At 39.8% G+C, this 13,920-nt stretch overlaps 1 protein-coding gene across 1 annotated transcript; it reads right to left on the bottom strand.

Annotated features, from left to right (window-relative positions):
* Positions 1–1,990: 1,990 nt before the first annotated feature.
* On the bottom strand, positions 1,991–8,142 carry LOC111797723 (Regulator of Vps4 activity in the MVB pathway protein). The gene is made up of 6 exons (XM_023680832.2): positions 7,834–8,142; positions 7,548–7,680; positions 6,883–6,986; positions 4,200–4,371; positions 3,682–3,822; positions 1,991–3,606 (listed from the first exon to the last, which is right to left on the bottom strand). Exons 1-6 carry the CDS (start codon positions 7,881–7,883, stop codon positions 2,539–2,541), a joined length of 1,668 nt encoding a protein of 555 aa, XP_023536600.2. The 5' UTR covers positions 7,884–8,142; the 3' UTR covers positions 1,991–2,538.
* Positions 8,143–13,920: the final 5,778 nt, after the last annotated feature.

Genomic DNA, 13,920 nt, shown 5'->3' with positions numbered 1-13,920 from the left:
TTTCATGCCATTGTTGCAATGGTTACCATCGGTGCACACAAAATAGCGACGACGAGGAGGATTGTGTAGGGTTAAAATAATGGTGGAATCAAACACTATTCCTTGTTCTATGCATCCATCATAATCCTTTTGTGATTCGGCTTCGGCGTATGTGTGTGTCTCGTTGGCTCGTGGTATGAATTCTACATAATAAAACAAATATACATTTCTAGTTAAGATAAACCGACAAATAGTAATGATGTTCGAGATGTTTAAGAGTTCTGTTTCTCGTTTCGTTTATGTTGATATTACCTATAATCTGACTAAATTGGATTATCCAATTGAGATCGTAATAGTTAAGTTGGATTTGGTTTTATCGGTTTGGACAGGGTTGAATTTTTGAAAAATTGAAAATTAGGGTCCAGGCTGATTTTTTTTTTTGTCGGGTCAACTTGATCAACCCAAAAATAGGGTAACAGCCCAACCCAATCCTACCCTACTTTTGATTTGGGTAGGGTTGAGTTTTTAAAAAATTGAAATTTGGGTCCGTTGTAGGTTGACATTTTTTTAGTTTGGGTCAACTTGACCAACCCAAAACAATCTTACCCTATTACGTACCGCCATCGGGTAGGGTTGAGTTTTTGAAAATTTTAAAATTTGGGTCAGTAAGTAGGTTCACAACCCGAAAACAGGGGGACAACTCAACCCAATCGTACTTTACTTCTGATTTGGGTAGGGTTGAGTTTTTTATTCGGATAAGTTCACAGGTTGACATTTTTTTGGTCGGGTCAACTTGACCAACCCAAACTCAATCTTACCCTATTACGTACCGCCATCAACTCAATCAACCCAACTCAACTTGACCCATCCACCCATCCACCATTAGCATATATTTGTCCGTTTTCGCCTATTACTTTTCACACCCTTATAAGGAATGTTTCGTTCTCCTCTCTAACCAATGTAGGATCTCACAATCCACCTCCCTTGGGAGCCCAGGACTATCTCACAATCCACCTCCCTTGGGAGCCCAGAGTCCTTGTTGTCACACCGTCAGGTGTCTGCCTCTTATATCATTTGTAACAGCCCAAACCCACCACTAACAAATATTGTCCGCTAAGGAATGTTTCATTCTTCTCTCTAACCGACGTGGGATCTCACAATTTGATGCTTTAACCAATGTTAGTGATCCATTGCTACTTATGAATATTTGATATTTGAGTTTTATAGATTTAAATAATTAAGGAAAAATAACAACCCAATCCGAAAATAGAAGGGGTTGGATTGGGTTAGAACTCTATGCAGGTTGTTCAGAGTCACCAACCTAACCAACACAAATTGGATTGATTCAAAAGATTTTTAACCCATGTACATCCCTATCTAAAAAATATATATTACATCAAAATTTTAGAGATTATAGAGCAAGAACTAAGAAATGATGATCAAATATGTTTTGTTTACTTTTCCAATAAAAAAGTAAGAACAATCAACAAAAAAAAAAACGAAGAAACAAAAATAGGTATCAATAGTTATTACTTAGCCTGTCACCGACAAAGAACGTGGTATTACGAGCCCATTCAGAGAAGAAGGTGCGCGTCGGAGGCAAGTTCCAACCAAAATCACCTCCAACCTCGTGGTCAACAGCAACAATGACGAGTAAGAGAGTTCCAATAAACAAGAGGCAAGCAATCGAACCAACCGAACCCGTAATTCTACTCATTTGAATGAATTATATTTCGAATTGAGAAGAAAAACAAAAGAAAAGGAGGGTTTTATAGAAGTTACAAAATTTGAATTTGAAACTAAGTTGAATATTGAATTAGATAGCCGTCACAAAACGCCAATGTAATTAACACGTGATTAACAAATCATTAATTACTCTCTACGGCCACCTTTTGACCACAACCAAACCGATTAATGCTGACGAGGTCTAATCAAAATTAAAATACTTGAAAATATTAATAGCCTCCTTATCATGTTTTTTAAGGATGTTTTTGGAATTGTAAGAAACTACTTAAATGTAATATTGTATGTAGAATAAAACATGTTTACTTGCTCTTAGTGAAATACCCGAGCCCCACCGAAAAATTATCTAATATAGACTTCATGCATATTTTATGTCACGGGCATTGAGATACTTTCTCAGTATGATTAGTACAGATGCATACATCATGATGATACACACTCCTTTCCCTTTGTGGCTTCCAACAACGTGAATGTGCGCTAGACCGTAGTTAGACTCCGGTGTATGCATACGAGCCCATCTAGTGAGTTTATGTATACGTGTGTGGTTTGTGTACTTCATGCATATTTTATGTCACAGGCATTGAGATACTTTCTCAGTATGATTAGTACAGATGCATACATCATGATGATACACACTCCTTTCCCTTTGTGGCTTCCAACAACGTGAATGTGCGCTAGACCGTAGTTAGACTCCGGTGTATGCATAAGAGCTCATCTAGTGAGTTTATGTATACGTGTGTGGTTTGTGTATTTAGATACAATAACAAATTTGTCTTGTGAAAGAATGCCTGGCATAAAACTCATACCTCCTGAAGATCAAGAACCATCAGCTGATGAATGATCAAATCCTGGATTTGGTTTCTGTGATGTAAACAAATTTGGGTATGAGAAGTATGGGTCGTCGTCCATAGATGGCAGCCTCTGGGGCTGATGGGGGATTGTTATGTGTTCGGATGGTGAATCACCGGGAGAGGAGTCGAAACCCGATTTCTGTGACTCGAACCGGTGGTGGTCGGAAATATCTGAACCGGGGCTTTCTTTGTGATGTTCTTGGAAAGAATCTTGTGAATAATATGGCATAGAGCTAGAATGATAATGCCCTATAGAATCTTGTTGGTTTAGGTGGAATGTTTGTTCATGATCTGGTGGACTTGTAGTAGCTCCATGGAACGGATTCTCGCAACAAATTTCAGGGTCCTGATCGTTCGTTTTCATTGTGAGCGTGTCGATTCTAACCTTTGTTAAACTAGCTGCTGAGCGAGCTGCAGCTGCAGCACGCTCAGCGGTTTCAACAGCAGCCTGAGCAGCTGCCAACACGTCCTGCAAATCCAAACTCACATCACTCTTTGTCCTTGAACCAGAGGGTGGGGGTGAAATTATCTCCTGTTCATACTTCAAACCATATTTCTCATCAGGTGTCCTTGAAACCGAGGGTGGTGGTGAATTTATCTCGGGTTCGAACTGTGGTTTGAAACTAAACTTCTCCTCACGGGTCCTTGACGGGGGAGCTATAAAAGGCAAAAACTGTTTATCTTCACCAACCGAAATATTCATTTGATCCTTGCTGGGTGAAACAGATCGTACCGGTGTCACCTCCCCACGTCTCAAGTGTAAATCTTCTGGTGGGGTTTCAGGAATACAAGAATACTTCGATGAATCACGAGTAGTTTCAGGCGGTGGCGACGTTGACGGAGGAGGGATCATCGATGAAGCAGAACCAGGATCTATAGTAGAATGTGGAGAAACTGATATCTTTGGAACTTCAGGGAAGTCTAACATGTCCAATTCAGAATCAGAATCAGGTTGTGGTGCATTGTATGCTTCGTTGTGTTTCTCTTGAGGAAGGGGTAATTTTGATGCGCTGACAAACTGTGCCGATCCATTCTGCAAAGAAAGAGCAGAAACTAAGGCATAAAGAGTCACCACAAGTTGAAACAAACAAAAAGAAGCAACACTTACAAGCAAATCTTCTGGTGATTTGTTAAACTCGGCTTCAGTTCCAGCAGGATCCCAATCTACGTCGTGTTCTTCGGCGATTTCCTTTAAGAGCTTCAGTTTCTTCTCGGGTGAAGGAGCACGAACAGAAAGCAGTTCTATCAGCTGCAATCAAAATTAAGAGGAAATATATAATTCTATAGACTGCAGCAAAGCGCTTTCCTTCTATCCCTCCACCCGATAGTTATATGCAGTAAGCTGTTGTTATTGTCTTTTGCTTACATTCTCATATAACACCAATTTCAATTTCTCAACTCTTGCTTTCAAAACTCTCTTTTGAAATCTCCCTGCCCCCGTTTTCTAAAACTTTCTTCTTGAATAGGGGCCAAAGGCTCGAGCATACGTTGCTTGGCCGTAGGCGACGCAAGAACGAATAGGCTTAACTCACTTGCGGCTGAGAAGTGAGTGCCGCACAATCGCAAGTCCGCTGCCATCAAAGTGCGATTGTGACTAATCAAACGTAAACAAGAAATTTTACGAACCTGACGATTAACGCCACAGTTAGTCATGAGCTCTGTTGCAGCTGATACAAATTCCTTCCCATATTTAACAGCAAAAAGCAACTGAACCTGGAGAAGCTCTGTAAGATCAGCACACCTTGGAGCAGCAAAACACACGCTCGAGATTGCTTCTTTCAAGTCTAGAGGACATTCCCTGAAAATTTTGACAGTTCACGATGACATTCAAGACAAAAATAAAGTACAATGGGGCATACGTTTCGATAAAATAACCATAAGAAACAAAGTGAAATTGGAATGAAAAGGCATAGAAAGACATAGCATTTATGAATACAGATACCAAAATCACATTGAACTTGATGAAATAAAAATGAGACAATATGGAATATCGAGTAAGACTTAAAATTTACAGTTCAGATTGTTGAGGATTGTTGGGAGGAGTCCCACATCGGGTAATTAAGGGGTTGATCATGGGTTTAAAGTAAGGAATACATCTCCATTGGTACGAGGCCTTTTGGAGAACCAAAAGCAAAGTCATGAGAGTTTATGCTCAAAGTGGACAATATCATACCATTGTGGAGGTTCGTGATTCCTAACATGTTATCAGAGTCATGCTCTTAACTTAGTCATGTCAATAGAATCCTCAAATGTCGAACAAAAAGTTGTGAGTCTCGAAGGTGTAGTCAAAAGTGACTCAAGTGTCAAACAAAAGGTATACTTTGTTCGAGAGATCCAGAGAAGGAGTCAAGCCAATTAAGGGGAGGTTGTTCGAGGGCTCCATGGGTCTCAAGGGAGGCTCTATGATGTACTTTGTTCGAGGGGAGGATTGTTGGGAGAGGAGTCCCACATCGGCTAATTAAGGGATTGATCATGGGTTTATACGTAAAGAATACATTTCCACTGGTACAAGGCCTTCTGGGAAACCAAAAGCAAAGCCATAAGAGTTTATGCTCAAAGTGGACAGTATCATACTGTTGTGGAGGTTCGTGATTCCTAACAAAGATACGACTTTGGAGATGTATTTTTGCGTTTAAAGTAACTTAGGACAAATCTATTATCCGAATGACCACAAGGGTTTTCACCAGGAAAGGAGAGCTTGATGGTTAACCAAGAAGTTTTGTGAATTGGGAAACGCAAACTAATCAGTTTCTTGTGGGTTTAGCAATCACCCTCAAAGAACTAAATTTCCACTTTGCAAGGCTTGGTGTTTTAAATCATCCACAGGCGAAGAAATTGGATGATCGGGTTGGACAACTAGCTCGTTAACAATGAATACTATTCTAAGACTTAACTTCCATCATTGTAGGATGGATCTCCATTAGTCCAAACTCATATGGAAGAATATTCTTTACGTAATTCACTTAAGTTCTTCATATGCAAATATCTGTTCAAACTTTAATGTGAAGGACACCATATTTCTAATCTGCATTTGTATCAATCAAAAGAGCAGTAGAGCACATATAGGGATAATACTCATAGTTATACAAAGACGACAATAACCCGAGAAAAAGGGCCACAAGCCATTTTCAATTAGACAAGAAACACAGTTGAGAAAAATTCACTTCGTTCAACAACCATAAAGGACTGTAGGTACAACATCGGTGAGAAGGATTTTTTTCCTCTTTTCTTTTTTACATTAAGTACATGTTTCTTAATGATGCATCTGCTCAGTCACAAATTATAAACGAAATCCTCAACCAAATATTTTAAAATTTATTTATAAATGAAAAACATTAACAACTATACTCATTTAGTCATTTTTTCAGCACAACAAATGTGAGGATGGGGATTTTGTAACGGTCCAAGCCCACTACCAGCAGATATTATCCTCTTTGGACTTTCCCTTCCGGGCTTCCTCTCAAGGTTTTTAAAACGCGTCTGCTAGGGAGAGGTTTCCACACCCTTATAAAGAATCTTTCGTTCTTCTCCCCAACCGATGTGGGATCTCACAATCCATAGGGAGAGGTTTCCACACCATTATAAGAATCCTTCGTTCTTCTCCCCAACCGATGTGGGATCTCACAATCCACCCCCCTTCAGAGCTCAGAGTCCTCGCTGGCACACCGCTCGGAATTTGACTCTGATACCATTTGTAACAACCCAAGCCCACCACTAGCAGATATTGTCCTCTTTGGGCTTTCCCTCAAGGTTTTTAAAACACGTTTACTAGGGAGAGGTTTCCACACCCATATAAAGAATGCTCCGTTCTCCTCCTCAACCGATGTGGGATCTCACAGATTTGAACCTTGAACCTCAAAGGAAGGAGTGTGTTCCTTAACCCCTAAGCTACATTCATTTAGTCATCTTTATTTAAAATAAAAGGAAGAAGAAGAAGAAGAATAAATAGGCAGTAAACAACCATAGCATTTCCTATTCGTATCATTTTCCCATTATAATCTTTTTATAAGTACCCTAACTTTTATAATTATGATCCAACTTTTCTTACTTCCTATTGCAAAAGTTTTACGTAAATCCTATGGATAGAACTTCCTCATCTTTTGTAATTTCACATTATCAATGAAACTAAAGAGAGAAAAGGGTTTCATTGATTAAAGTTCACATATATTAGATATAGTGGAAAGCTTTTAAAGGTCGAGCTATCTGCTTCAAACCGAATTCTACAGGTTGAAGGGCAAGAATCCATGAAAGCACTGTAACATAGTTCACTCAGTTTCATTTAGAATCCATGAAAGCACTGAAAATTTACCTTTGTGTTTCAATAATTGGAAGACGAACAACAATAAGCTCACAAAACAATTCGAGAATTTCCTGAGCAGCCATCATATTCTCTTCTCTGATTATATGCTCTACCTGAATGCAGGAGCAGATCTAATTAAGACAACAAAAATATCTATTCAATTATGATTTACCATATGTAGCATATTTGACCGTTTATTATAGGCAAATATCTTGTATCCATTTATTAGTCTTTCCATTTATTGCTCTTTCCATATTATTTGTAATTTATTTGATTCGGTAAATGATTATAAACAGAGAACTTTCACCACCATTTAGGTGTGGTGGTTTCAGCAAATATTCTCATGATATCAGAACCCCGTTCTGTTTAACAATCCTAATCCTTTTTTTTTTCTATGACTTCTGAATCCTCTTCTCATCTTCTTCCTTTCAACACTCTAATCCATATGATTACCATCAAACTTTCTTCCTCCAATTATCTTTGGAAAAGCCAACTTGTCCCTCTTCTTGAGAGTCAAGACATGCTAGACTAGATTACGTTGATGGAACTATGGTTTCACCACCTCGCTTTCAACCAGAAACCACTATACCCGATATTAAACAATTCCCCTTTTGCCTTATTCTCCCCCTTTAGATATTAAATTAACCTAAAGCATTTCAGAAAGTAACACATACCCGAATGCGAGCAGTCGCTTCTTGACCTGTCTCAAGAAGCTTAGCTATGTCTCGGCGCATCTGCTTAAGCTGAATCTCCCTCCGGTTCCTCAGCAGCTTTATCCGTGGAATTGTCAATTTAAGCAGCGTTTTACTGCATACAGACGGGAAAATTAAACAAACAACCAAAGAAGGCGATCGTCTCTATCAAAAACAGACATTCTGAAATCTCAAACGAATCAATCAAAGCAGTGACCGAGACAATTCAAAGAACAGAAAAGAGAATCAAGATAAACAGTAGGGATACCATTGGGCAGCCTTGAAGCCCTTGTAGAAGAAGGAGGCGAGCATGGACATGGAGATGAAGATCGGATGAAGATCAAAACAAAGACGCTTTCCGGCACCGATTTACAGGATACGAAGAAATCGAATGGAAGAATCAACAAGTGTGGAAGCTATGATCGAGTTGAAAATTCGAGAAGAAATGGCGAGACTAAGATGAAGAAACCGAACCTGATCAATGTAATCAAGATGGAAAGAAATGGAGAGAAACCAAGGGGCCCAACCAGAGAGATGAACTGATACGACGCCGTATGCTCTTGCTTTGGGACACCAAACGCATCGTTCCGTTCCAAACGTTTCCTTGTGCTAGAAGAAATTTTCATGGTTATTTATTTAATTAAATCAAATTAATTCGAATTTATTTTTAATTTTAAAATACAAATATTAATTTTACTTTTATATAATTTCATAATTTTTTTTAATACTATTTATTCTCTAATAATTTTTTAATTATTTGGAAACTAATTTAAGTTTTAATCATTAGAAGTCTAAGATATTTGATTCATACTCGTTTAGATCTTTCATATGCTATCGGAATGGTGAGTAGGTACACGGAGAAGCTTACTATGATACACCATCAAGCGGCCAGACACATTCTTCGCTATGTGAAAGGAACCACAAGCAACAACCTAAAGTATCAAGAGGATGAGGACCTGAAGAGCTAGTCGGTTTTACTGATAGTTGTTTAATTAAAGACATTGACGATAGATACGAGAGGAATGGTGTTTTGTCTCAACAAAAATTTAATCACTTGGCAATCTCAGAAGAAGCGAACTGTGGCACTATCCTTCCTGTGATGCCGAGTTCATGACAGCAACTGTAACACTGTGTCAAGCATTTTGGCTGAGAAACTTGTTCAGTGAAGTGTCCGAAAGTGAGTTAAAGACGGTAATCCTCTACATTGAGTTAAAGACGGTAATCCTCTACATTGACGGCAAATTTTTGATTCGATTGATGAAGAATCCGGTATTTCATGGATGAAGCAAACACATGACTCTCGATTCCACTTCATTCATGAGTGTGTCTAGAAGTGATAGATTGTTGTGGAAGTCATATGCACTGGAGAGCAATGTGCAGATATTCTCACCAAGGTCTAAACAAGAGTTATATTTGAAAAGACGTGGGAGTTACTCGAAATGAAGGATCTCGAGCAAAGTCAAGCTTACGAGTTAATTGTTTTGAGAGATTACTCATTTGACAATTTGACACAATTTGTCGAAGGGCTCGTCATTGATTAGCATCATTCATCCTAAATTTGGACTACTACTCCTGGGATAGACTTAAATCGTCTTCCTCTGTGCTTGGTAATATTACTCGATATCAGTGTCAAAGGCTTTTTAAGATACTGACGGTTGTAAGATTAGACAAGTCCGGTCTCACTGTTTCTCTCCTCTCCTCTTTTCGTTTCATTGCTTGTTTCAGTTCATACAAGTTCCTATTGAGCTTGTGTGATGTCCCACATTGGTTGGGAAGGAGAACAAACCGTCATTTATAAGGGTGTGGAAACCTTCCCCTAGCATACGCGTTTTAAAGCGTTAAGGGGAAGCCCGAAAGGGAAAGCCCAAAGAGGACAATATCTGCTAGCGGTGGATCTGGACCGTTACAAATGGTATCAGAGCCAGACACCGGACGATGTGCCAGCCTTCTCGTTGTTCCCCGAAGGGGGGTAGACACGAGGCGGTGTGCCAGTAAGGACGCTGGACCCCAAAGGGGGGTGGATTTGGGGGCGGACCCACATTGATTAGAGGAAAGACAGAGTGTCAGCGAGGACGCTGGGCCCCGAAGGGGGGTGGATTGTGATGTCCTACATTGGTTGGGGAGGAGAACAACCACCATTTATAAGAGTGTGGAAACCTTCCCCTAGCAGACGCGTTTTAAAGCCTTGAGGGAAATCCCGAAAGGGAAAGCCCAAAGAGGACAATATCTACTAGCGGTGGACCTGGGTCGTTACAATTTCCAACCATACTTTCTTCTGTTTTTTGGTAGCTTTTGTGAAACTAACTCATTTTTGTTTGCTCATAACGCTGCTCTGACTCATATCAATAGAGTTCATACCTTCTAAAACTTCTTTGGCAGCTAAAATCTTCATTCCTTTCATGCTCATTTGTCCAAGTCTATTGTGTCATAAACTTGAACGGGAAGCACTCTCAGCAACAACAACCATGTTTATATACCCTACAATGGTGTATAAAGTTCTGGGTTTTATGACACGTGCTACCACTATAGCACCGTTCACAATCTTCCATGCACTAAGTTAAAACTCTGTTGCATAACTTATGTTATCCAATTGACTAATAGATATTAGATTCTTCTTGAGACTAAGAATATATCTGACATCCTTCACTGTCCACTGATTTCCTATTGGAGTTTGTATGCAGACATCTCTATTTTTCTTCAATCTCCCAGACTTTTCTTGTCTGCGAATACTTTAGTTAAGAACTAGTATCTCGGATTTGATCAACCTTCGATTTCTTAGATCCCTGAAAACTGTTGATCACAACAATAATAGTATCGTAAGACTTGGGTAAAAATGACATCTAAAACAATACTTTAATTTCATCTTCAAAATTCAATTGATTTATAATCATATTGAATTCATTTACATGATCCACAACATATCTACTTTCAGACATCTATAAATTGAACAATCTACATATCAAATATACCTTGTTCATAGCCGACGATTTTTCGTACATATTTAACAGCACCTTCAACAGATATGACGTTGTCTTCTTCTTGATAATATTGAACACCATATTTTTGTAGAGCGCCAATTGGATCAACCCAAGAGAGTAACATGTGGATATTCAACAAAAGTTAAATTTGCAGACATGCGGGAGTCTGATGCAAGCAGAGCATGGGTTGGGTATTGAGGGACTATCATGAAGAATCAGTAATGACGTTGACCTATGTCCCTGCTCGTTCAGAGTCTAGTGCAAGGAGAGCATGGTTGGGTATTGAGGGACTATCATGAAGAATCAGTAATGACGTTGACCTATGTCACTGCTCGTTCAGAGTTCGACGCAAGGAGCGCATGGTTGGGTATTGAGGGACTATCATGAAGAATCAGTAATGACGTTGACCTATGTCGCGGCTCGTTCAGAGTCCGATGCAAGGAGAGCATAGTTGGGTATTGAGTGACTATCATGAAGAATCAGTAATGACGTTAACCTATGTCACTGCTCGTTTAGAGTCCAATGCAAGGAGAGCATAGTTGGGTATTGAGGGACTATCATGAAGAATCAGTAATGACGTTGACCTATGTCCCTACTCGTTTAGAGTCTGGTGCAAGGAGAGCATGGTTGGGTATTGAGGGACTATCATGAAGAATTAGTAATGACGTTGACCTATGTCACTGCTCGTTTAGAGTCCAATGCAAGGAGAGCATAGTTGGGTATTGAGGGACTATCATGAAGAATCAGTAATGATGTTGACCTATGTCCCTACTCGTTCAGAGTCTGGTGCAAGGAGAGCATGGTTGAATATTGAGGGACTATCATGAAGAATCAGTAATGACGTTGACCTATGTCCCTACTCGTTCAGAGTCAGGTGCAAGGAGAGCATGGTTGTGTATTGAGGGACTATCATGAAGAATCAGTAATGACGTTGACCTATGTCACTGCTCATTCAGAGTTCGACGCAAGGAGCGCATGGTTGGGTATTGAGGGACTATCATGAAGAATCAGTAATGATGTTGACCTATGTCACTGCTCGTTCAGAGTTCGACGCAAGGAGAGCATGGTTGGGTATTGAGGGACTATCATGAAGAATCAGTAATGACGTTGACCTATGTCACTGCTCGTTCAGAGTTCGACGCAAGGAGCGCATGATTGGGTATTGAGGGACTATCATGAAGAATCAGTAATGACGTTGACCTATGTCGCGGCTCGTTCAGAGTCCGATGCAAGGAGAGCATAGTTGGGTATTGAGTGACTATCATGAAGAATCAGTAATGACGTTAACCTATGTCACTGCTCGTTTAGAGTCCAATGCAAGGAGAGCATAGTTGGGTATTGAGGGACTATCATGAAGAATCAGTAATGACGTTAACCTATGTCGCTGCTCGTTTAGAGTCCAATGCAAGGAGAGCATAGTTGGGTATTGAGGGACTATCATGAAGAATCAGTAATGACGTTAACCTATGTCGCTGCTCGTTTCGAGTCCAATGCAAGGAGAGCATGGTTGGGTATTGATGGACTATCATGAAGAATCAGTAATGACGTTGACCTATGTCGCTGTCGTTCAGAGTCCAATGCAAGGAGAGGATGGCTAGGTATTGAGGGACTATCATGAAGAATCAGTAATGACGTTAACCTATGTCGCTGCTCGTTTAGAGTCCAATGCAAGGAGAGCATAGTTGGGTATTGAGGGACTATCATGAAGAATCAGTAATGACGTTAACCTATGTCGCTGCTCGTTTAGAGTCCAATGCAAGGAGAGCATGGTTGGGTATTGATGGACTATCATGAAGAATCAGTAATGACGTTGACCTATGTCGCTGCTCGTTCAGAGTCCAATGCAAGGAGAGGATGGCTAGGTATTGAGGGACTATCATGAAGAATCAGTAATGACGTTAACCTATGTCGCTGCTCGTTTAGAGTCCAATGCAAGGAGAGCATAGTTGGGTATTGAGGGACTATCATGAAGAATCAGTAATGACGTTAACCTATGTCGCTGCTCGTTTAGAGTCCAATGCAAGGAGAGCATGGTTGGGTATTGATGGACTATCATGAAGAATCAGTAATGACGTTGACCTATGTCGCTGTCGTTCAGAGTCCAATGCAAGGAGAGGATGGCTAGGTATTGAGGGACTATCATGAAGAATCAGTAATGACATTAACCTATGTCGCTGCTCGTTTAGAGTCCAATGCAAGGAGAGCATAGTTGGGTATTGAGGGACTATCATGAAGAATCAGTAATGACGTTAACCTATGTCGCTGCTCGTTTAGAGTCCAATGCAAGGAGAGCATGGTTGGGTATTGATGGACTATCATGAAGAATCAGTAATGACGTTGACCTATGTCGCTGCTCGTTCAGAGTCCAATGCAAGGAGAGGATGGCTAGGTATTGAGGGACTATCATGAAGAATCAGTAATGACGTTAACCTATGTCGCTGCTCGTTTAGAGTCCAATGCAAGGAGAGCATAGTTGGGTATTGAGGGACTATCATGAAGAATCAGTAATGACGTTAACCTATGTCGCTGCTCGTTTAGAGTCCAATGCAAGGAGAGCATGGTTGGGTATTGATGGACTATCATGAAGAATCAGTAATGACGTTGACCTATGTCGCTGCTTGTTCAGAGTCCAATGCAAGGAGAGGATGGCTAGGTATTGAGGGACTATCATGCAGAATCAGTAATGACGTTAACCTATGTCGCTGCTCGTTTAGAATCTGATGCAAGGAGAGTCTAGTTGGGTATTGAGGGACTATCACGACAATACCGTTCGGGTAGGACTGTAATTCAATTACTGGAATTTCACCATTCTCCTACTGAAAACGACAGTGATTGAGTCGAGGTCGCAATTGATTACTACCATTGATTCCACTCTTTTCATTGAATCTAATTATCCAGAGGTTATTCAACTTCCAAACTCGGTTGTCGAAAACCACACTCCAGTGATGCGAAGGGAGATGACTTGGACTTATTCTATTGGTTGGTTGACGAACGTCTCTAATTGGCTTCCTCAACTTATTAGTAATACCGATACTACCCTCGTTAATTATTCATTTAAAAACTCTCCCACATGTTGATTAAAGAATTAAATCCACTTGATGCCCAAAGTTTACATTATACAATAAGCCTTATGCTAAAGCAAACAAAAGCAAGCTTTCCTTTTCTAAATTAAATTTATTAAATTATCAAACAAATTAAAAATACATTGCTTTTAATAAAAGTGAATGACCAAAATTAAATATATTTTCTTTAAATTAAAACAATTAAAAATTAAAAAAATTAAAAAAATTAAAAAAAGTGGGACCCACCGCTATCATGCGCCTCCATGGACAAACAAAGCCATTCGTCTCTATTACCCCTTTCTGGCTTTAATATAA

This window comes from Cucurbita pepo, chromosome 6 (assembly GCF_057944985.1).
Source record: "Cucurbita pepo subsp. pepo isolate OVF chromosome 6, ASM5794498v1, whole genome shotgun sequence".
Classification (NCBI taxonomy): domain Eukaryota; kingdom Viridiplantae; phylum Streptophyta; class Magnoliopsida; order Cucurbitales; family Cucurbitaceae; genus Cucurbita; species Cucurbita pepo.
The sequence above is the reverse complement of the archived record's forward strand: the minus strand, read 5'-3'. Positions and strand labels throughout refer to the sequence as shown.